The 25,072-nt window shown below is 40.5% G+C and overlaps 1 protein-coding gene and 1 long non-coding RNA gene across 3 annotated transcripts in view; one reads left to right on the top strand and one right to left on the bottom strand.

Annotated features, from left to right (window-relative positions):
* Positions 1 to 9,180: 9,180 nt before the first annotated feature.
* LOC129122761 (uncharacterized) lies at positions 9,181 to 10,548 on the bottom strand. Its single transcript, XR_013183089.1, has 2 exons — positions 10,259 to 10,548; positions 9,181 to 9,330 (listed from the first exon to the last, which is right to left on the bottom strand). It is a non-coding gene; the product is annotated as an uncharacterized LOC129122761 (long non-coding RNA).
* Positions 10,549 to 10,751: 203 nt separating this feature from the next.
* PTPN4 (protein tyrosine phosphatase non-receptor type 4) overlaps positions 10,752 to 25,072 on the top strand; it is a 110,368-nt gene continuing 96,047 nt past the window's right edge. The window contains exon 1 of one of the 2 annotated variants that reach the window (XR_013183090.1): positions 10,752 to 11,474. Coding sequence is in view for 1 of the 2 variants with exons in the window: in XM_054636739.2 (XP_054492714.1) it covers positions 11,462 to 11,474 (13 nt within the window). In the remaining variant the exon portion in view is untranslated. The remainder of the gene's footprint in view (positions 11,475 to 25,072) is intronic. The other variant, XM_054636739.2, reaches the window with a different exon arrangement.

The following is a 25,072-nucleotide window of genomic DNA, read 5'->3' on the forward strand; positions in this document are numbered from 1 at the left end:
TTAGCTGAAACAGTCTCCGACCTTCACTTTGCTTTGTCCAAGTAGAGCCTCCAAGACAGGCTGGAACACATTTATCCAATAAACTTGTCACATGAGAAAGGCTCTGCAGCAGTGCTTGGTTGGGCCTGCCTGCACTGAGAGGTAAGAGGATCTCAGGTTGTTTACCAGAAGGTGTTGCACAACACACAAGTTAAAACCAGGCTGGCAGGCTCTGTGGGAGCCACACTGCATAGCACTTCCCCAGCTGCCAGGGTCAAAGGCTTGCATAACATCAAGAAAAGTAATGTGTATCTGTGATATTATTTGAAGAAGCTTCATAAAAAAATATAATCTAGTGTAATTTTCCAGCTCAGCATGCAATTTTGAATTTCTAAGATATAAAGAGAAAAAAGGACTAGCTCATTGTATTGGCATATATTATTTGGTTAATTTTAGATTTTGTGGCACTCTCAGTAAACCATTTCACACATTTAGGTGATTTCTTGATACAATTGCATATGAATAATAATGCCAGTAAACACAAGCTTGCTTTATCCCTCTTTCATGCAGTGCCAAGTAAGAATCTCTGATGAAGTCAGAGCAGTTACTCCAATGTGAAATGCACGAGTCTCACCCTCACACCACACAGAGCAATGCTGTCACTGTTTTATTTTAAACACACTATTCTGCACTAAGTCTTCAAATTTATGTTATTTGACTCAATAAATGTTTGATGGTCTCAGTGTAGCATCTAGTGGAGAAAGGGTAAATAACAGAAAAAATGCAAAGCAGAACAGTGCTATTAACCCTGGTGCACGGTGGGGATGAAAGTGTGCCCTGTTGGGGAGGGAGAATACTGAGAATACTCCCTCAGATCATTCAGTGGAACACTTTGGGGGTTTCTGCAAAGTGGCTGCAGTTAACTGGGTACAGTACAAGGCTTCTAATCCAGGCAGAGCAGGATGGTATCACTGGCCTGAATTCAGCTCAGGACAGTCTCTGTGTCTGAGGTACACAACTGCTATGAAGGCAAATTGTCCTTTAGAAACTTCCCCACTTAGTTTAAATTTGCTTTTGCTGCAGCAATAATGTTTCTGTCCTGGCTTAGTCAGTTTTGTGTTTTTTGAGTTCATGCTAATACCATCTCCAATTAAACTACAGAGCCAGAGCTGCTGTTCCCCAAATTTTGTCCTGACTTAGCCCTTGCACAACCTAAACGATGTCAGTGTTTCTGCAGCAGCTGGTCACACTGGAAACACCACAGCCAGATCTGGCGCACAGGGGACTTGGCTCAGGACTGGTCCAGGACCATGATGCAGCCAGACCTTGCAGGGCTCAGGGAAGTTGTGAATGCACAAGCAAAGCAGGAATTGTTCCCACTGCCTTTGCATATTTAATCTGGGATTCAAGGGCTTAGCTTTCGAGACATACCAAATCTCAGCAGGTCCTGAAAATGGGGTCCTCTGTGTAATTACTTAACAGTAGCAAAAAAAGCTTAGTGTAACATTTTTAATATAATTTTTTCAGAATGTTATTACTATATTCTGTTTATAAATAAATCAGAGTAGCATATCCATGGCAAAAGAGAAGAAATCTTAATTTTCAATAACTGCGACCTTAACAGAGTAAAGAATAGAAGGCTTGTTTAAAATTATTTTCTTTAAACTTTATTGTGACTTTTTAAGTGCATAATGTCTTCAGTATTTCATGGGGAGGTGAACAAAGAAGCACAAATCCATACACCACAGTCTGCCTCTAGGCACAGTTCATTGTGAAGAGTCCTCCACTGTTAGAGGGGGGGAGACAGCTATGAAATTAATGATGGCTTTGTGGAGCCAGTTCCTCATGATATGGCATGGAAATGTGCTGCCTTGGGCAGGAATACAAAGTAGAGGGTATGTCCCTCATTAAAAGTACCTCTAGAGAAAACTGTGATTAATCCAAAATTATCTAAGATACAATTTCTTTGCAATTCATGGGGCCTTTGTATGTTCCCACATATGTGTAGCAAGCAATTACAGAAGAATCTACATTAGCCTTGTGGCACTAACCAATAGGCAGCAGACTCAAAGGTTCCCCATTCTGTATTTGTCCTTACTAAATCTTGGGAGCAAGATAGATCAGATCTGCTACCTCCTTAATCCCCATTAGCACACTGGAAGGTGTAAAGTAGGGGGGGTTCCTATTTTCCTACCTTGGTGCAAAGAGTAGAGCTGATAGTGCTGCCTGCAAGCAGTGGGACTGCCCAGCTGTCTTCCAAAATGCCTCCCAGGTCATCTCCTAAAGTACCTTTCAGCTCTGTCTTAATCTCTGTCCAGCCCCTCATTACTTGATGTTTTCCTGCTCCTCTGAACTGCTGAGAGTCCTGTCCTGTGATCCCAGAACAAGTTCACTGCAATGAGGGTAACTATACTGGTTTTTGAATACTTAAGAAATGGCAGCAGACATCACCAAAAAACCCTTCTCACTGCAGTCCAGTCAGTGACTGCTAAGCCTGGAGCCGGAGAGAAAGAGCTACAGATTTTTACCTTTTTATGCAGACAGGAATATAATCACACTTTCTACTGTCTTAAAAGTGACTTGGGAGTATCAGTAACAACATTACTGGTAAAGGCAAGCATTCAAAAAAGAGTTTGTTTCCAAGATTGTGAAATAATGTAGGTGCATTTTAATTTTCATTCTGTTGTTCTCTGGGTTTTTTTCTGACTTATTAAACTTCCACGTTTCCAAGTCCCCACAACTATTATGACTAGAAACTTCATCATTATCACTCATCATCATTACCATGGCTGTTGGTAACACTAGCACACGAAAACTAAGATTCTTAGATAACAAGCAAATTTTATGAGCTGTGGGTAACATTACAGACCTGCTCTAGATCAGATAAAAGCCACATTCAATGTGCAAATAAATGCTAGCCTTGGTGGTGGTGTTACCAGAGCCATGAAGCACTGAGAGATCCTGTCCTCCATGTGTGGTCCCTTTGGGGTTGAGTAAGGAAGGTGCAGGTAGAGTAGTGGTGTAAGAGCAACACTGTGCTTTGCTGGTTTCAATGCTGTCAGTCCATAGGGCTGCTAACTTACCCTTTACTGGCATCTCTCTTCTTCTATTCCCTGGTAACCCAGATGCCACTTTTGTGTCTGTGAAGGCATCTTTCTGGGTTCTATTCACCAAATGGCAGTTTGAAAACTCCCGATGGCTCTCTGGTCCTCTTGTCTTTGCTGAAAGTTTCAGATGTTAGCTGGTACACTCTACCCATGCTATTGTTAGGACACAAATATTTTTATATAAAAAGCAACACATACAATATTTTGCATTCTTGATCTGAAAATATTTTTCTGCCTGATTAGAAAATGCAGTGAGCTGAATTTTCTGTAAATGTTGATGCTTTTTTATTATAATTAGTCTGGCTAATTTCTACATGATCAGCCCAAGCTTTCTAAAATTTTTTCTGCTTATGACATGAACTTTGGAACCACTTCAGGAAGCCAGAAAGTGAACATTCTATGAATCAAAAGTGCAGAACAGGTTATACAGTTCTTGGAAGAACTTAACTGGTCAAAAAATCTGTCTTGGCAATTTTTTTTTTTTGCAGGAGGCCAGAACGAGGGTGTACCAGGAAGTATTTTGCACATATGTTTTGTTTAGTTGAGTTGCTGCTGTGCCATCTTTGTCTTTTTCTTAGGACAGGCCAAATTTGGCAGTTTTCTGTACTGCACTCTAATTCAAGGTCAGAACAAACCACAACAGTCAACACATGCTCTTTTATTTTCTTCTTCAGAAATACTTGTAAAGAACACTTTGGAAACATGCCATGTTATACTGCAATGGAGAAAGGCATTTTCAGGACTGGGGGTGCATTTCTGGCTATGTTTTACCAGTGAGGGAAAAGCCCTGCACTGCTGCTGGCTGTTGGCAGACAATGCCAACCTCAAAACCACAACTGTGAAACTGCGGCGCAGTGAGAGGTGACACACGGTCTCCACTGGGTCTCACATGAGTGAGGAGTTCTGTGCAAACTTTTATAAAGCCTGGGAAAGGCTGAGGTAACCAAGCACTACAGTATTTTTTTTAAATCCTCAGGAAAAAAAACATGGGAAGGGATGACAGAAAGGCCATTTCTCCTCTCTTCTTTTGTATGTACTGGTATTTTTCAAAAGGTTTCCTGATGTTGTACTGGAAACAGGGCTGAAATATGAAACTGCCCATTTGAAAGTGTGAGCTTATTCCAATGTTTGTCTTGTAGATCAAGGAAGCAAAACCAACTCAAGCACCTTCTTTACCGATGTACAGTGTGCACTGCTTATCTACACAAGTTGCTGTCACCTTAAGAGAATAAAGTGCTGTGGCCTTCACTCAGGGATCTTAGCAACAGAAATGTAAATAGCATTGAGTATAAAACACAGCAACCTGTGCACTTACATCATTCTTATTAGAACCAGTGCTATCTGACTCTCAGCTTTGAAAGAAAACTGTCTACTTTCTGGATAGTTACCTACAAGTCAGTCAAATAAAGGTCGATGTAAAGTTAGGGAAAAATAAAACGAAGCCTGTGAAGGTGAAACCTGTATGTGTCAGCTGCTCATTTCAAATATTACTTCAATTATTTTTTATCACTAGTAGAAAGAACTCAATAGTAGGATTGAACCAATTCCACACAAATGGAGCCCACTTATACTCTGCTTTTTGCATGTATCTTTCTCTCCTTCCAAATACTCCAGAAATTTTCTGAAGAGTTCCAAATCCAGAAGGCTTTAGTGGCAGTTGTCAGTGCTGGGTTGCTTAATGATGGGCTTAGAAAAAGAAAAAAAAATATTTTAAAACTTGCAACACAGCTCAAACCAAAGTTATAGGCTGTTGCAGAAATTACTGGGTGAGGTTCTTTGGGCTAAGTCAAAATGAAGGTCTAACTAAACCATCATTTTTGGCTTTGTATCTATGCAACGGGTTTGCTAAATTTAAGATCTTAAAATGTTGATTAAATCCCTTTTAAAGTTCTAAAAACGTTCATTAGATGTTCCATTGATTTAAATGTTTTACTGGGATTTCTCAGGTTCAGACCCCACAGGATATGATAGGAAGCAAGAGGTTTGAGGTGGGGACATCTTTCTGCTGCAGCTGCAATACAAGAAAGGCTGACCCAAGCCACACCAAAAGTCCAGGTAACCTGGTGCCCTGCAGTTCCCTAGAGTGGAAATATAAGGATAGAGCAGTTACAGCTTAATTTCTCCTCCTATTTACCAGTTCAATCTCTGACTATCTAAGGATGGAATTGGAGGCCTTCACCATTTCTCTGCAAAGCAGCCTGTTTTTCTGCAAATTTGTCTAGGAACTTCTTGCAGCCCTAAGTATTTTTGGCATCTAAAAGATCTCATGATGATGAATTATCCAAATTAAGCAGATGTTGTTTAAATAGTACTTCCTTTTGCTTTTTTTACACTTCCATTTGAAAAAATATTATTAGATTCATCGTTGTTCTCATAAGAAATGAGTAATTGTTCCCTATTCACCTTTCCCATGTCAGACTTGATTTTTGGTACCTGTATTGCATCTGCCATTTCTCATCTATTTTCTAAGTAGTTCCAGAGTAATTAACCTGTCTTAGAAAGTAGTCTATCTTTCTGATCAATCTGGGCACTCTTTTTCCTGTTTTTTCATGTTTTTCCAATGCTTAAGATGCTACCACGTGTCAAAATGCTATAAGCAGAATTTTGTCTTGTATTAAAGGAAAGAACACGATTCCTGAAGATTTATACAGTAGCATTTTATTTTATTGTTGGTTTTTAATTCTCTTCTGTCCTTATCAGTCCAAACTGCCTCTCTGAGCACTGAGATAACAATTTCAGAAAACTTATCCATAGTGACTTCAAAATATCTTTGCTGACTGATATGAACTAATTAGAGCCTACTATGTTGCACAAGTAGATATTTTGTTGTTTTCCTTTCATTGGCATCTGATCGTTTCATTTTAGCTGGTATTTTATCACCTACTCCATCTTTATCATGATGTTTTTTTCTGTTGGCTACTTTGTGTCAGCCCTTTTGGTTTTGATTTTCTTGAATAATTGTGAATCCCTAGTAAACACTGTCCAATCCTGTTTCACTTACCACTTGTGAACATGTTGTAAAGCTCAGGTGCATTTGGAATCTCACTGGTTACTCCCTTTGTGATCATTTACCCATCCATCTTCCCTTTGAAGCAGTTACCAATCACAAAGAGAGCTTACCTCCTGGGCTTTTTAAAACTGTTTGGCGAAATCTTCGTATGTGATTGCTTCATCCAGGCTGCATGCTAAATGTTCTTCAATCATGTCCATAGCTTCTTTATGGATCAGACTGGGAAGATACTCCAAACATGCTCTGTCTCCCCTGGTGCCACACATTTGGATTTCCTTTCTGTGGCAATTAGACTGAGAGTAAAAGCAAACTAGGAGGAGGAGAGGAGGAAGAAGATAGCAGAAGCTGGTACAGACTTGGTCTTCTTCCAACAGGGAGTTGATTAAGGCTGAAGACTCCAGAGTCCCAGTATTTATACAAAGTCTACATAAGCCAGCTCCTCTTTATCAATATTTGTTGACTTTGCTGACATTTTTAAAGCACTACCAGGTTTGCAGTTTCCACTTCTTCTCATTATATGGTGATGAGCCATGTGTTAGACTGACTGGGTTGTCATTTCTGTTTTCTCTGAAGTCTTGTCTAAAAATTTCTATTCTTCCAGAACTGGGTTCACTCCAAACCATAAATTACAAAGCACAGTTAATAGTTTGGCGATTTCAGATCCAAGCTCCTTTTGAACCCTGGGGTGAAAAATACATTGTCCTGGCAGTCAGGTACTGTACAGTTTACTGACTGGCTCCAAAACCACAGACACCCAGTTTTTGCAAATATGTTTTTTCTGACCACGCCCCTAAAAAAGGTTTTGTTGTAGCAATCACCTCAAAATCTGACAAAAAGAACAGTGACAGGAAAAAAAGTACTTCATTTTCTCCCGTTTTCCCTGAATGCTTCTGTTACATCTCTGTTGCCTGCTAGTTCCTCACATTCTCTGGCAGATCTGTTCTTGATGCGTTTGGGGAAAAAAAATTATGCTTCAAAATATTTTTTTACCTGGTTTATTATGGTTTTGTTTTGCCAGTTTCTGCTATTTGCCAGCGTTTATGCTTCTTTTGGACAGAAGCAGAAAATAACAGTGTGTCCATGAGTGAATGCACAAGTGGACTTCACAAAATCATTGGGCTGTTTTCAGTGGGTATCTAGCAATTCAACCTTGTGGTACTTTGATGTGTATTAAAGGCAAAGAAGTTTGTCAAAGGCTGGCTGGAGAAAAAAAGGACGTGGTGGAACATGGTCCAGAAACTCTAAGTACTGATGTTTCCATTATCTTTTTGTTTCGGTGCATTTCTGAGCATTATCTATAACATATATTTATAAAATAAATACAGCCAGCCTCCAGACTGGATGATAACTGCAACAAGCTTATTACCACAAATTACTATTTTGCAGTATTCTAACAATTAGTACTGTGGAGCCCTATGGCACAGGTATTGCACAAACTTAAAAAGAAAGTGAGTCCTTGTCCCAAGCAGCAAAATTCTTCTGTCCCCATAGCTTAGGACACTGCTGAACACTCACGTTCAGTATTTATGTCCATACAATGCTCTATGGATATAGTAACAGTGATTCCAGAGCCATGCTCCAGCACAAACTTCTCTGCCATTAATGCTGAGCAGTGGCACTGCCCACGTGGGATTTGGCCAACTTTAAGGTTGTTCCTTGAGTAATGTGTGTATGTTTAAAAGGCTTTGCTGAATTAGGACCTTACTTTATAGAAAACCTATCTGCTAACAAACACGTTATGCTTGATCAAGCTTAGCGTTAAGATTAAGTGCCTTGTCTCCTGTTTTCACAGCTAAACTCCACCTGTGGTGAGAGTAATTTATCTTGAATTGCTTTAATGCAGTGTTTAAGTATGTCTTCTTGGCCACAAAGCAGTTTGCATGTATTTCAGTGAGAGGCTTAAAATCCCATTCACATTTTTAATATACAGTTTTCTCACATAAATTAATCACAGCTTGGTTGGCAGGCCTTGCATGAGTAATAAGGTTGTTGGCACAAACACATACCATGGGTCTGTTAGGTAAAGGAGAAGCTTTTGTTTGCTTCTATATTTACACAAGAGGTTTAACTTGTACAAAACGGTTTAAGATAGAGGTGCTTTACTAGCAGGACACAACAGGCCGTGAGATAACATATCCTCCCCAAAATGCATCAACAGAGTACAGATAAATCCCCACACACTGCTTTGAAAATTAAACTCTTGCTATGCAAAATATTTTCACAAAATGCAGCTTCCATTGCTTATGTACACAGGCAGACAACAGCCAGAAACTTGCTGTTATATGAAAGAGCCATGCTCTTGAAAGAGAATTGAGCTGAATGCATTTTTTACATGAGAAAGGAATGTACTCTTTTGAGTAAATAATGACAAAATGACATTTCAGTTTGCTTTCTCTCTTTCATTCATAATTTTGGGAAGTGATTGCTCAGGGTTTATAACATGTAACTCAGAATTCTGCAAAGTAAGTTTTTTGCTGAATTCATCTGAGCAATATCTGCACTCAAACATTCTGCAGTGCAATTTTGCTCCATTGCTGTTGTAAGAGCATGAGCTGGAGAGCTCTGTTTCAATATCTGTTTAGTGCTCTTGCAATGAAGGCCTGACCTGAAGTACTCTGCACATGGTGGGAATCTTCCCCTGCCTTGATTTAGGGCTTTCAATCAAGTCTTCTTTAAACAAGAAAATTCAGAAAAGACAATGTATTGCAAGGAATTAACATTGGAATGCACATATAATATCTGTATGTGTCACTAATTTTGTGTTAGATCAGCAAAACAAATCCCTTTGTAACACTGCAAGGTTGCATTTGCCAAAATGATGTTGTGTAGCTCCACTGTCACCACATGGAGTGCTTTGGGTTGCTCCTCCATCACACACTCTGTTGAAAGCAATGTATTAATTATTGCTCTTCTCAGATGGAACATAACTGTATGTCTGACACAAACCATGCACAAGAAAGTGATATGAAAATGTGAGAGGCAGAATTGGAATCTCAAATGCAAATTGACTGAAATGCACATGTGAAATTTGTGCCTAAATTTGACATGAACTGAAAAAAATTTATCAGGAAATCAAGACAACTCTGCAGCCAAGGATGCCTTTAATGCACAGAGGAACATATGCCCTGCTCGAGAGGCTGGCAGCAGCTCACAAATGCAGGATACAGTTGCTGGATGTCTCTGCTTGCACCACAATCAGTCTGTCAGTGTAACTACAGAGATGTTCAGGAAGAGCTGCAGGAACAGGAATGCAACAAAGAATGGCATTACTGATGCTGTGTGTATTATTTTGGGGCTTTATGAAATCATCAGTCTAGGAAGTGTTCAATCCAGGGGAATCATTCACATTTTCAAGCTTTTAGACTTTTGTTAATAAAATGTAAATCTCAGCAATTTATAACTGTTTTCTATTCATTATCATTAAGAAGTCTATTATTTAAAAGTGCTTCAGAGATGGTGATCTGAAATTTCTGCTTGACTGCTTTCCCCAAATTCGGTCTTCTCACCCCTGATTCAACTTGTTCCTGAAAGAAGTCATGTGGAGTATCCTGCATATCCTAATACTCGAAGGAAATGGGAAAGGTTACAAGTCCTTGGATTATTTAGCCCATTAACATGGAGGGGGTATGACTGCTTTATTAAAAGTAATTGAGGGAAAACACTGCTAAGAGGGAAGGGCTATTTAAGCAAAAGAACAAAACTGGCACAAGAACAATTTAGGCTGGAAATGTATGTAAGGTTTGCAAACATCAAACGAGTAAGATTTTAGAAAGCTTCCTAATTAGAAGAGAACATGCAAACTCCTTCAGTATTACTCCACATCTTGCTATGGTTAGAAATTTAATTGTGAAATCCAAGAACTCATTCCCAAACATTGGACTCAGTAATCTTAAGGGTCTTTCCCAGCCTAAATGATTCTATATATTTTATGTGTCTGTTACTCGGTAAAGAGCTTGTTGTGAGAGGTTGTATTTTAATAAGTGGACATTAAAGACATTTTTAACCAAACCCTTTCATACACAATATAAGTACATCAAAGGACCGGGCTGTGTTAAACCACGTCTTTGAATGCAAACCTTCCCATGGGCCACATATGAAAATGTTTATGTGGCCAGGATGCACAATACACCTCATGCTCTGGAAAGCTCCGGCAAGGACCTACAGGCAGTAATGACCCTCTGGGACATTTGCAGGGTGAGGCTGGGTGGCCATGTGACCAAGACGGAGGGTTACGACATTAACACACCCCCACTGCTCCACTGTGGCTCATTTTTCCCTCGGAACGGAGCGGGTCAGAAGAGCGGCCTGCGGCTCCCACGGGCACAAGGATCCCTCAGAGGGCCGCGTCCCCCGGGCGAGCTGAGGGCGGCGGGAACCAAGCCGAGGCACGGAGTGCCGCTGAAGGCCGCCTGCCCCAGCGCACCGCTACAGGTGTGAGTGACGGCTCAGCGGACCAATCAGTGCTCACCGCCGCCTTCAGCCATGGTAAAGCCAGCCAATCAGACCGCCATCTGCACTCCCTGTCCTGCCCCCTCCCTTTTACGGACACATGACGGACCAATAGAAAGGAGAGCACAGCGCCCGCCCCCAATCGGCTCTCGCGAGCTTTCAGAGGCCGCCTCCCGCCCTCCGCCGGGTGACTGCGCAGCCGCCATGTTCGTTGCTATGCTGCCCGCGTGAGGCGGGCAGGAGGGCGGCGATGAGGGGAGGAGGCTGCAGGTCCTCCCCCCTCCTCTCCCACGGGCGCTCGCTCGCTCGCCGGCAGGGAAGGCGCCTCCGCAGCGCCCCGGCGCTCCACCTCCCCCCGGTCCCCTTTGCCTCCCGGCCGGGGCTGCGTGCGGGGCAGCCGCCGGTCCGTGCTAGGCAGTGCCGCGCTCCGTGTGGGACAGCCCCGGCCCCTGCGGCCCCTCCGGCCGGTCGCTGAGAGGAGAGGGGGGAAGGAGAGGCCGGAGGGTGGGGGTGTCCTCCGCCTTCCCCCCGGGGCTTCTCCGTCCTCTTCTCCCCCAGCTCTTTTCCCTCTCCTCCCCCCCGCTCCCTCGGCCCAGTCGCTGCAGTACGATGCGGCGCTCGCCGCTGCGGCGGGGCGCGGGGCGGCTGCTGTCGCTGCTCCCGAGGCTGCGGCTCCGGCGGGCGCTGCGGGAAGACTGAGGGGGGGGGCGGCGAGCGGCGCCTCCGCTCCCGGTCTCGATCCCGATCCCGCGTGGGGGTGCGGGCGCTGCGCGTGCCCGAGCGTCTGCGGCGCGCGTGCCCGTGCGCGCGCCCGCGGAGGCGGGTTGGGGGTCGCGCGGGGCGGCAGCGGCGCGAGCGCGCAGCCCCCGCGCCTCTTCCCTCCGCGCTCCCCGCTCCATCTGGAACCAGGACGTGGATGTTACATGAAGGTAAAGGCGGCCGCCGGCGCGCTCGGGGCTCCGGGCTGGCGGGGCGAGGGGTGCTGCGAGCCGCGTCTGTGGGTGCTGTAACCCCCCGGTCCCCCTCCCGCAACTTCGCGCTCAGGTCGCCGCGGGCGGAGAGCGACTCTGCCCTGAGCCCTTTTGGGAGGTGGCGGGGGGGTTTGTGTGTGCGCTATCCCTCCCCTTCCCTCTCCGAAAAAGCAGGAGAGCCGGCTCCCCTCTGGCCATGGGGGTGTGGGGCTGTGTGGGGGTGGGGGGCGTAAATAGCCTCGAGGGGAACGAGCTGCGGGGGCAGGTCGGGGTCTAAAATGCAGTGAACTCTGCCGAACGCCCGAAACGGATTTTTATTTTAGCGTGTTTAATAAAAAACTTTGCGATCCTGTGCTTTCTAGGCACATGTGCGCGTTGCCCTGGTTATGGGTAGGGAAAATAGGTTTGAGTGCTGTCGCTGCATTCCTCTGGTACATTTTTAGTGTCTCCCTCGAGCAGAAGGCTTGTATAATCGCTGTGTCTATATGCGACAGAGGCTTTTCGTGTACCTGGCGATGGGTTAACTCGTGCATGCTGTTGCAGCACCGGCTGGAAGAGCCACAACGTCTTTTTCCTTTAAAAATCTCCAAGAACTAGTAGCTAAAACTAGATAGCTGCCAGTGTACGTGAGATGTTCCCGTCTCTGGTCTGTTCGAAGGATATACATCGTTCGGATGTAAAATACACGTGAACGAACTTTATGCTGTTATTTACACCCATCCAGGACTTCAGTGTGGCCAAGCTGTTACAATTTTTTAAACTGTGAGATAGAAAATATTTGTGTGACTTGGTGTATTGCAGAAGTGCTAATGGATCTCAGCTGAAGAATAATTGTTAGACTGCAGTGTGCACATGCATTTGCTCACCCACGGGGCATTTCTCTTGCCCTGAGCTAAACTCAGAGTTCAGTGCTGAGGGGGTTTTGTGAGTGCACGTTTGCCTGCTTGTTTTGGCAAATTAATGCTCTGTAATGTTGGGAGGCACCGACGTGTTCACACGCATGCAGACATTGTGTGCTCGTCACATTGTAAATGTGCGTTGCAGGAATACAGGAAGGAGTTCCATTAGAATTGGTAAAACCATTTTTTGTTAGATATGTACATTGTAGGAAAGTTTTCCAGTTCATTGCTTGAACATAATATATTCAGTATTGTAATCTTATGGGTGCCATTTTCTTGACAATGGATTTCTTGCTTCACTGACCTAAAAAGTTGTTTTTACATATTGGCACGACTCTGGCTTGCACCATGTTGATAAAATATGATTCTGGGTGATAAGCTTACAAATATGTACATGTGTGTCAATATGTTTCCCAGGCAAGTTTATACTTTATGAACTCAGAAGTGTACTGTTGGTCCGATTTTTTTTTGCTATAATTTTGTTGTCATTACAGTTTCTTTGTATTTTTAGATGTGTGTTTTTAATTTTAGTTTTTCAGAGTCAGATTAAACATTGAAATACAAATGCATATTCTTCACAAGCAGAAATGTATTAAATAATTTTACCTTTCAGTATGTTTTCCTTACGTTTGCAGTTAAATTTGTTTGGAATCAGATTTACCTGTTTAGAGTTTACTTCGATGGTTACTTCGTGTTCAACAAAATTGTCCATGGAATGTGTTGTTTGTTGTCATGCTTTACAATTCTCATGTCCTGTTAATGCCTAATTTAGGTTGTACGTAGCAGTATTGATTGAACACCCTTGCTAAAAATACTTTCAGGGTTGGGTACACTTACACCATAGTAGTAGGAAAGTTCAGCCAATATCGTTTTTCTGTGACTAGAATTAATTAATTATTAGCAGCTATACTTTTAAAATGTGAATAAAAACCAAAATCCTATAATCTTAGAAGTAATGCTAATGGCCCTGTGGAGTGGATGAGCTCTCTGTTAATGAGCAGGGTTCATGTAGTACTATTTACATGTTACTGCCATTGCCATATTTGAAATGTATGGTAAGTTAATACTCAGGGTACATCATTTTGGCTCAGATCCTGCAGCGGCCCCTCTTTGGGCAGATGGATCCACCTGCACAGAAGTTGCTGCAGGAACTTGAGCTCCAGCATTGGTTCAGTAGACATCAGGCCTGTGTTTGTCCTGGGCATGTGCTGTGTGTGAATGTTTGGTTGTGTTTGTGTGATGTCACAGGGGCTTCTGGGCATGCAGAGCTCCAGGGCTGGCAGCCTCATACAATAGTGTGTGACTTGATTACTGGGGATAAAGGGACTTCTAAAAGATTGCTTTCATATTGTAACAGCACTGCTGAAAGGTCCTGAGCAGCATCTGGGGGCTCCATTTCACTGGGCCATTATTTATGGTTGCTACTTCATAAGGATTTTGTTGAGTGTACATGGGAGTTCTGTGCATTGGTTTGTGTGCACATATAGAAGGTGGGATGCGCACTGAGAGCTGAGGGGAGGTTACACTGGAGGGGAAGGTAGCCAGGATGGGTCAGCCATCAGCTCACCTGTGTGTGGGAAAAAGAGCAGCTTGCTTGGGGCAGTTTAGGCTTTGGATGTAGTCAGTGGGTTGGGTAAATGTCTTCTTAAAATTACAGTGGATTAATAGTCTGTTCTAACTTTTCAACTGGTCAAATCTTTAATTAAAACAAGCAGCAGACATGTGCATGGCTTTTTTTTGGTGTTGGAATCAATGTTAGACTATTTTCCCTAAACTGATAAATAGTGCATTCCTATGGTTTGTCTCCTTGGATCTTCTTACTACCAATAGTTTGATCCTCTGATTCATCATGATTGTGCCTTGCTCCTCCCCTCCCCCAGTTTGGGTTTAAATTTGGTGCAAGATCATATGAATCCCATGCCTTCACATCCTGTTTCTGTGTCACCTCACTTCCATTCTCACCAATTAAAAAATGGCCAAACAAGAGAATCTTTCAGCAGATGGTTGACTGTGCTTTTTTTTTTTTTTTAAATACAACACTTTCACTCTGGTGCTGTCACTTTTCATTAAATGCCCAGACAAAATTCTCATGGGTATTAATGTCCTCCAACCTAAATAACTGTAAAAATGGTTCGTATATGTATATAATATGGAATTGTTCATGGGGGAAAGAAGGAACTGAAGGTGGAAGAGCAACGGGAGGGGAGAATGGCCTGAGCAGGAGACAAAACCAAAGGAGCTCAGTAGTGTGCTGGTAATACAACAGCAGGTCTTTACTGTCTGGACCAGCTGTTCATATATGCTTGTTTGGGAACAGAGGCTGTTTTTCCTTCAGGACTTGTAATCCACTGAAGTAGCACAAAAACAATTTTTTCTAGGCTTTTGAAAACCTTTAATTTCTAAAATTTTGGAGTACTTTTAAGTCTATATATATACACACACACATATATAATTATTACAGTGTTGTATATGCAGGTACATATTCAAATTCTCCATCTTTATTTAGATGGAGAAAACTAGAATTAGAAAACTATTGCTGTTTTCTATTTACAAAATAAATTACTTCAAGTTTATAGCAGTTAAAGGGTTCACAGAAGTTTTATTGATGTGCTGACATACCGGAATTCAGGGTCCAGATGTGTAGGTTAAAAGAATCTGGTTAACAGCACACTGAAGTCTGTGCTGGTTGTATGCAGTGTCCCAGTACATGCCACAGAATGTTACAGCTGGTGGTCACAGAGATTCCCAGTAGATCAGACAAACATAACTTGATGAATTTCTCTTTGAAATGTGAGAATTGAACCAGCTTCTCCTTTCTCAGCTTATGCACCTTCAAACAAAGACTTGGTAGGGTGATGCAATTAGGCCTCTCTTGGCACCCTACTTTGTCTCACACTGCAATTACTCTTGGACAAGTTTACTGTGACTATTGAATGATAAATGCAATTCCATTTGTGTGGTTTATGAGACACTGCCATCTCTACAGTTACATGAGGAAGCGGGAAATGGCTAATATCCATTTAAAAATAAACAGTCTTTTGATTATGAGTATTTATGATCTGTAATGAAGAATGCTCTGGGAAATATTTTTCCTGATTGGAGTGTGAAGTGAGCTCTTCATTGCCACTTGACAGTTTTCAGTCTGACCCTAAGATTGATGAGGGAGAAATAGACAATCCAGTTCTTATGGCACGTGCGTTCTTACATTGCCTTTCTGAGTATTTCTTATCTTTTTCAGGGTAACTAGATTAGAGAATAATAACTGAATTATTTTGCATGACCAAAAGCCCAGATCTTCAAATGACAATCAAATGTAGTGCTGCTAGAGATTAACATTTTCATACTTGGAATTTTTACTTTTTTAAAATTAGAATGGTGTAGATAAGCTTTAAGGAGGATGTATTCAGTTCTCTTATTAGCCTGGATTTTGGACTTTAAATTAAAAATTGCTCAATATCTGCTAGTCAGAACCTTGTTCTACTGGCGCTTTTTTTTGGGGAAACATCAGTTAAAGTCTGAAGGTATTGAGTTCTATATGATTTTGCTATTTTGTTTAATAGTTTTAGTAAGCCAAATTGAAAAAAAATTAAATATAAGCTGTTTTCTGGTGTTTGCTAGAAGTAACAATTTTAATTGGTTTGGTTTTGTGCTGTTAGCTGTGCTTGGATTAAGCAAATGATCCTCATTTTGTCTCCAGAAGAATATTAACTTTTAAGACAGCTGAGTGTATTTTAGCTTTTCCCGAGTCCTTTGGCCAGTTTTTTGCCTTTGTGTACCGACGTGTCACTGACCTACAAATCACCCACCCTCCCAAAAACCCACCCACCCAACCAAACCTCCAAGGAGTGTTTTGTGTCTGCTGCAAATGACAGAAATGAGAAACAAATTATATCAGTAATGCTCTGAAGCTTGTGTCAATTATTGAATGCAATGAAAGTTATGTAAGAGGTGTTTTCTTAAATGAGAAAACGACTCTTAGTTAAGTTGTTTGCTTTTTTATGTCAGGTTTAAAACCCGAAATTGAAACTGTATCTGCAGCAGATCGCTGTCCACGCAGCTGCTGGTAAAAGAGCCTGCTGTGGCTCCTTTGTCTCAGAGATGTGCTGGCATACTTTGTCTTGGAGGAGGTTAACAAGCGAGATTTCTGTTTTTTCTGGCCACAGTGGAAGGTGGTATGTGCAAAAGTGTCCAGCAAATGGATTTGATAACACTGCAAAGCTGTGTTTTTCAAAGGAGAAATTCAAGTGTGACACACCAGAGCTTGTGCTCTCTTGTATGTGCCAACAGAGATACAGTGCTGAAGTAACTTCATACTTAGTTCAGGCTTGACTAGAACTGGAAATGTTGTTCATTCCTGTCCTTCAGGTAGAGAAATTACCACATGATCAGTAAGAGCACCTGGAAAATATACCAGTCAGTGGAAGAACAGTTATTGCTACTGATGCTCTCTGAAATTCCAACTTAGCACAGTTTTTTATCCAGGCCAATAGAGAATTTCTTGATGGTGCTTTCCCTTATATTTTCCTAGGCCATGAAGTTGCAAAACATGTTAATTGTAATTAAAGTTCTTATAACTGATTTGAACAACAACAACAAAAAAAAATCCAAAATGTAATGTATTTCTTTTGGTACTGAAAAAAAATGCTTCTCAGATTTTACAGCTTTGATTCAATGCTTTTGATTCAATGCTTTTAAAAATGACCATTTATGAGGAAGATCACATAATAAAACTGGGTTTATTTTGTTTCTATTAGCCTTGTCAGTGAATTCAGAGATGTTTTTGGGGAAAAAACCTGCAGTCTTCCCATGAAAAATTGGCTTTGGAGAGAGTTAAAATTAACATATGTCACTTTGCATTTGTCTGTCTTGATACGTGCAACAAGCTTGTAGTGTCATCTGAAAAAGTGAGACATATTTTTGTCTTTTGATGTGTAAATAGGGTTAAAGATGACCAGTGCTGATGTCCAGTGATGTGTTGCATTGTTAGTTGTTTTTTCCCATACGAATTGTGTGTGTGCACTGCATATGCCAGTTTTGCATTGTCTCTAAACTGCATAGAGCCTCAGTACTGCACTTAAAATGTTTTTCTGAGTTTGAGTGCCCCTATTTAGAAAAGCTTTACTTTTGGAGAAGGGATGTGTATCAATTTGTTTGACTTAAAGATAAAATTTTATGGAACTTGGCATTTGAGTTTTAAATCTGTGGCCTGTAAGCTCCAAACTATGAGCTGCTATCAAGACTTCCCTTGGAAGAGGCTCTTGCCTTTTTTTTGGGAGGCAGGCTGCAGTTAGGATTGATGCCACAGTCTGTTTTTAGTACTTGAGTGCAAGTGAGGCTATGGATGGGAATCCTAATCTACAAGTAATTCCCCACTTACTATGTTTTAGGCTTGTGTGTTGATTCTGTAAGGAGAGAGTGCATCCTGTTAGCTCATCCAAGTGCACCTGCTTTCCATGGAGCAGATCTCTTTAATGTTTGCAAGGGTGTAGTATTTATGAAAAGAAGGTTTTGAAAGACTCAAGTGTGTCTGCCTCCAAAACTGAAGGAGTGTATCATCTTTGTCTAAGTTGGGATAGAAAAGAGGGGAAAGAGAAGGACAGCTGCCCTGCAACAATTTTAAAGTGTGTTGGGTTTTGGTAAATGTAATGAAGAAGGAGAGGTAAATACTTTTTTTTTTTTTAATTGTCTGCAAATCTCATGACCTGTTGTGAAGTTTGTGTTGAAATAACTGTGGCACGCACCACCACAGAAGGGAGAAACTGAAATGCAGAAGTTGTGTTACAATGGAACAAACACACCAGATGGTTACATTATGGGGTCTTACCTCCAAGTGATTTGAATTTTTTTTTGGGCTTATTTGTTTCCTATGGGCTTAAGTGAGACTACTGATTTAGATTCTCCAGTACTAAGAGGTGATGCAGTTGCTGCTAGTGGTTCTGTCACCTCTTCTCAAGTTTGCTATACATGCAGCTGGGTGAGGAGGGACAGAACATTAATGATGGCAAAAGCTTCTTACCTTTCTTAACCCTTCCCTAATTAATATTTTGCTTCTCCTTTCATTGTATGATATATTAAAATATACCATGTAGTCAGATTTGTAAACTACTCAGGCTCTAAATGGTCTTAGATATTCAAATTTGGACTAAGGAAATAATTTTGGAGTTGGTTGTTGGGAAAAGGTTATTTTTGCTTTGCTTTTCTGGGTGGTGTAATGTGGTTACAATTTTTTGGCACCTTCACCTTAAATGGTTTGCTATTACTTAAGAGACTTGCAGTATTGGTGATACTGTCTCTTCCCTTTTCTCATGGTATAGATTTGAGTATTTTGTTCAACAGTTCCTGGATCTGTCTGGGGAAGTGACCATGTGAGTGTGTGCCTGGGGAGGGATGCACTGTGCTGGATGTTCCCTGGGTTCTTTTGGTAAAGCTGTTTTGGACTTTCCACAATCCCCATGCTTGCAGAAACTCTGGATTATATTCAAGCTTTTCAATAGTTAAGTAAATTGTATAGGATTGAATAACAGACATCATAAAGATATTAATTAAAATATCGCTGCTTTCAAAGACATGCCACTTGAAGGATTGAGAGCTGTCCAGTAAGAAAATGAGGTGTGAGTAACCACTAAGGATGTGTACATACAGTTACACTTAGAACAGAATTCCTCAGTAGAGGGCTAGAAAATAGATTGAAAATGAACATCTGACAAAAAGTCCTCCAAGAGGAAATTCCTGCAGGAGAACTTCATTCTTGAGATTAATTAAATGCAAGATTAGAAATTCTCTAGATAGCTGTAAGCTATTTAATAAAACTGAAGTGAGCAATTAAAAGACTCAGTTGTAGTTAGCAGCAGAAGCATTGCCTCCTTTTAATGACCGTGGTGCTGTCCCCTCCCCAGTTACATATGTTCTCCCTCCTTTTATAGGAAAGCTATATGGGAGCTCAGTAATGCTGGGTGCTTTCTGCAGGATTTTCATAAAAAGCATCCGTCTCTGAATAAGGGTGATGTAGATTATAACTTCTTTGGCATTGGAAACGCATACACAGTCCTGAGAAAACAGAAATAAAAGTGCTTTGTAGAAATTATACTAATGAAATGTATGTGAGAGAGTAGCTTGAAAGAGAAACCTGATTAACATCTGAAACTTCAGCTCATGTTCAGCCACCTTTGAATAGAACTCATGTTGCCAGTAAAGCTACTTTGTCAAATCTCTGTTTTCTATTTCTAAGTTACATTGATGTAAGCATTTTCCAATCCACCTCTTTACAATATTTTTCCCTTTGTTTGCCAGACAAACAGATTCATTCTAACTGTTGTGGGAAATGATTGTAGCTGCTCTGGTATCTGCAAAAGCCTTTTTCCACTGAAGTCTTTCATATTCATTTGAATATATTTTGTGTTGTGGTGTGCCATGATAACTCTGTGTGCTCCAGCAGTTGTGTACAATAAGCTGGGATGTGTTACATGATCAGAGATCCATCCCTCGTTGGATAGTAGTGCATGATAGCAAATTATGTCATCATGTTAGGGACAAAGATGTGTAACTGCAGATTCAAAGAAGTTGCTATAGTTCAGCAGAAGAGTGTGCCATGAATAATTAGGAAAAATAGAAAAAAAATTAATATATGTATTGAGTAATGCTGTAATAATATTTTTAAATTGCTTCAAAGTAAGATACTACTTAAGTTGTTGAAGAGCACTCTGTGGTAAGATTATTTTAGAAGTGCTCATTACTTTCAATGAGAAAACAAATGTGGTTTCTATTAAAATAAAAATAGGCTGATACAGAAGTTCTGAAGATAAACTTATTAATCTTACTATTTTTCTGCTGTAAACAGAAAGCTACATTCTAAAAATCTGCTTTCCAGACTTAAATGTCTCTTATTAGTACTCAGAAAAACCCACAGTGAAACCTTTTCTTTTGGCATTGTATAAATATCCTAATTTTCTTAGCATAATTAACATAATATACACTTTGGATATATCTGTATGCATAGTAAGTAAAATATCATCACATTGGGTGTATAGTGGATAAAAAGATGGAGAGATTGCATTTTAAAATTCTGTAAAATAAAACTATGTTTTACAATAGATTATATTTCAAGAGTATTGCAAGTCATTTAGAAATAATGTCTGAGAAGCAAATACCAGTGTTTATGCTTCCTCTTCAGGAGTGATGGGGAAATGTATTTTGAATATTGTTTTTGTATTAGACTTATTTTCTGTCAAGCCATGTCATACATGCTTGCCGTTCAAAAAACATTGAAATGTTCTGTTGACTTTTTGAAACTTTTTGGCAATGTGACACTCTCCATTTATTTTGTCCCTTGTTTAACAGTTTTTGTGTGTGTTTTCAAAAGCACTTCCATTCACCATTCAAGGAATTCAATAGAATTCTAATAGGAACTGCACATAAATAACTACAGAAATCAATGCTTCAATTCAGCCAAGAGTTTTTTTGTGACTTCAAAAGCCACAAGAGCATTTATTATTAGAAACATACAATTGACTTTTCTTGTATTATGATTTTGCATAGTGATTTGGTTTTTACCACTACAACAAGATGTTTGACAGTTTCATTTGAAAATGATGTATTTACATTCGGCATTCCAAAACAGTGTAATTTTTATCTTTTCTCTCAAGCTCTATTCATGTTATTTTGCATGTTGAGCTCTGTGCTAAGGTTGTTAGCGAAATATTCCCTGGTGGATTTTTCCTCAGAGATCAACCAAATGTTAGGCACAATCTCCTGTTCTTATATTGTGATGAAAATGTAAAAATAGTCTTCAAAGAGTGGAGTTTGGTTAATTTTCATTTGTTCAACTCATGCAGTGTAAAGCATATCCTCTCCTCCAAAACACTCAATTTTCTGATGCTAGCAATCATAGAAGTGACCAACCTGTGATCATGCAGGGTTATGCTGGAACTACTTCCAGCCTCTAGTGTTCATATTACACCTCAGGCCATGTCATCTGGAACAGTTCCTTTGATCCTGAAGTTTTTAGGTGGGTTCTAGGAAGTGAGATTATCTTCAGGGACGTGGTTTGAGCACACCAGAAGCTTTAGAAAAATTGATGCTTGTCTTTTGAAGTAGTCCCAAGATGATGTGATGTGAAATACAGCACTCTGTGTTCAGTAATGCTTTACTTTTATAAATGAGCCCTTTGAGTGGTGTTGCTTTTGGGCAGCTCGTGCAGTTCCCCTCAGGTAATGGTGCAGTGTTACCACCTGGGGTGGGGAGCACATCTACAAGGGAAGAGTTTTGTTCTGGTTGTCAGCAGGGTACTCAGATTAATGGATTTTTCTGTGTTCTAGTTTTACTTTTCACTGTTGCTGATAATTCAGAGAACCAAGTCAAGGTACCAGCAGGACCTTTTAGATGATAGCTGCCTTTCCCCACCCTCCCAATCTCCTAATTCCTCCTCACCAGACAGTTCTGTGTGAGGAGAAGGAGGTGTTAAGAGCTTCTTTTTGGAATTTCATCTTGAGAACCAATTAATGCTGAGACTTGCTGCCACCAGTCCAGTCACCTTGAGATGCAGACCCACAGTCCCCTCCTCACCTACCTTGCTGCATGAGCAGGTGCATGTTTTGGCACTTGAGAAGCATTTCAGCTCGGTAGAGATGTAGGGAAGCATGGCCTGTCTCTAGTCCTTCCCTGTCCTGACACTTGGAGTGGAAACATTCTTCAGCTGAAATTTACACTGCACCCTGAGAAGTGTTTTGCTGGTGATGAGGGGAAAGAGGGGCAAGGTAGAGTATGGTGAGGAGCAAGATTGGTACCACAGACAATATCATAGCTACAGAGCCACTGGTGTTCATTGTTCTCATTTGGAATTATATGCATTTGGGATTTAAATCCTGTCATGGTGTTACCTTAAAAAAAAAAAAAAAGTGAAATGAAATTAGATCTTCTGTTGGTTCCTGAAAATTCTTCCCCATTTCCTTTTCCACTTCTAATTCAGATTGCATTTGAGTCAGCTGCTTTCATCTTGACACTTATGTCATTCAAGGATCCACAAAGTTAGTATGTTAATGTCTGCATTTCAACTGACTGATAGGTACACCAAAACCTATCTTAATTTTGTCACTGCAACATGAAGCTTCTTTTAATTTCCCAGGCTGTTCTGCATTTATCAAAACAAGATAATGGAACGTTGCTGGCACAATTTGCAATCCTAATGTTTAAAGTTTATTAAACATGACTTTTTTTTCTTAAAACACATTCTTGCCCTTCCTCTCTTCTTCTAGGTCCTTTGAATGTCACAAATTTATAAGCTGGAAGAAATAATCATGGGCATCTAAAAATAGTTTAGTTAGGGAAACTTTGTTCTGCTAAAGGGCAAAAAATAATTTTAAATCTCTCTAAAAGTGAGCATCACTCTGTATTTTTAGGTTTATCTGTGTTCTGTTTCTTTATGAAAAACAGTTCATGGCAGTAAGCAAGACAAACCCAGTACCTCATATTTTCTTTGACACGGGTCAAATATTTGTGGGGATTATCAATCTTCTTTGGCAGTGCTGTTCTTAGACAGCCAACCTCAAATATATCAGAAAACATTTTGATACATTTTGCATCAAATGTTTATAATTTGTTTTGAATGCAAGAGGAAGAAACAGAAGTGGAAAAACCAGAGAATGCCAGAAGTGGTAGGAGATGAGGACGACTTGGAAAGCAGCAATCTATCCAACTCATGCAAGTAGGTGCCAGAAAACCTGAAACAGAGATATAATAAAATATAGTATTGGTATGGAGCAAGAAAGAAGTTATTATTTGATACAGCATTGTGTGTTTCATAGCTCCCCAATGTCAGGCAATCCCTTTTATTGAACTTGGTTTCGAAGTATATACAAGTATATATCTTGTTTGTGGAACAGGTAGTTAAAAATTTATCTCAGGGACAAAAATACGGTCCTAAATTTGAACTAAATCCTTCCCTGACAACTTTACTGTGTTTTGTACTTGTCATCCCTTTTCCAGAAGTGCTTTCTTCTGCTAGGGCAGGGTTTGTGAGTGTGTTGCACTCCTCCTTACCATAAGAAAAGAACTGAGTCTAATATCTAATTGATGTAACATTGAATGTCTTAGTAAGCATTCTATCAGCTATATATGGATAAAAATTGTTTCAAAGTGCTTGAAAGCTGTAATACATTCAATTTCTGTGGTATTGTATGAAGTAACCAGACTGTTCTTATTTGACCTGCATCTGGTTTAGGAAGCTTAAAACCAAGTCCATTTGAGGTTTTGCAATGCTGAGAATCATGAGAGAGGACCTTCATCTGTCCCGTGGGCCGTGCGCCTGACTCCGTATCCTCAAATGAGGAATTCCCTCTCTACAACAGCATGACATAGTTGGTTTATGTTTGTGTCTTATGACCTACTAAAAATATTCTCTTGCCTTCCCACTTACCTTCTAAGATCCTTTTCAGCAGAATTGGTGTATAACCACCTTGTATGCAATTCCGGTATTTTTGTAGTGAATCGTGCCTGCTTGAAAGAGTAAAGAAATTCTCCAAACTTATGGAGGAAATGTATGTTTTCAGAAAATAGTTTTCTTTTATTATTCTGGATTGAAAGCTGAACATCTGAAGCCACTTGCCTTGATATTTTGGAGGAGGCCTTTTTGTTTTTATTTCTTGAGGAAAAAGATTTTGTGGAGTCTTTTTACGTATCTTGAACATCTCATGTGTAAAAATAGAGGGATGCAGAAAATATCAATATGTATGGAACATAATATTCGAACAAGTAAGAAATTAATTCATGTCATGTGATAGTTAAAAACTTCTATTCCTTGACATGGACTCCTAAGCACTTACAACTTTTGTTATGGAAAGTAAATTTAAAATACTATTTTAGTATCAGTCTCCGCTTTAGAAAGAAAACATTGCTCTCTGCAAATCATCTTTCAATTTTTAACCTATAGCTAACTAAGCTGTCTAATAGACAAGTACACCTAAAAATATATAGGGATATGCCTTCTCCTTTCCCTATGCCCAATTCAACATTGGCTACTTTGTATAAATACTTTTGTTCTGTAGCAATTACTGTTCCATGCCAGGTAGTCACTTTCCAGAAGATGTTAGCTTAGCCATGCATAGTTAAACCCATGTCCCCTCAGCCATTCTCACTGCTGTATTGCCTCTATTGACTATAGCAGTTATACATCCCTTGAGCACTGCAGATCCTGTGAAACAAGGTTATCTATGGCTATGCGGATTCCAATGTCTGTTTAAAAAATAGAATTATTCTAAATGTTATGCATACTTTGGCTTTTCAAGGGAATGTATACATTTACTGGCAATTAATGAGTTGTATTTGTACATGAGAAGCTTAAGAGCATGTGTACAGGAGGGGCTGCTCCCCTCACCTGTGGGAGCCTGCAGCGTTTGGAGGGCGATTGTGTCATCCAACTGCCTTTGCCTTTGTAAGTCCAGTGCCACCATCTCAGCACGTCATGATCTTGTGTCACCAGGGTGTGACAGGGGTGTGTGCTTATTGCTGATGTGGATTGATAGGTTTTTGATTGGCATGGTGCAGCAGAAACAATCACACAGGGGCTCAAGATCCAGGATCCTACATTTAAATATCTGTTTGAAAGAGCCATACCGTATCTGTTTGAAATAATGACAGATGTTTGGAAAGGAAGGAGCAGATCCT

Source organism: Agelaius phoeniceus, chromosome 7 (assembly GCF_051311805.1).
Source record: "Agelaius phoeniceus isolate bAgePho1 chromosome 7, bAgePho1.hap1, whole genome shotgun sequence".
Classification (NCBI taxonomy): Eukaryota; Metazoa; Chordata; class Aves; order Passeriformes; family Icteridae; genus Agelaius; species Agelaius phoeniceus.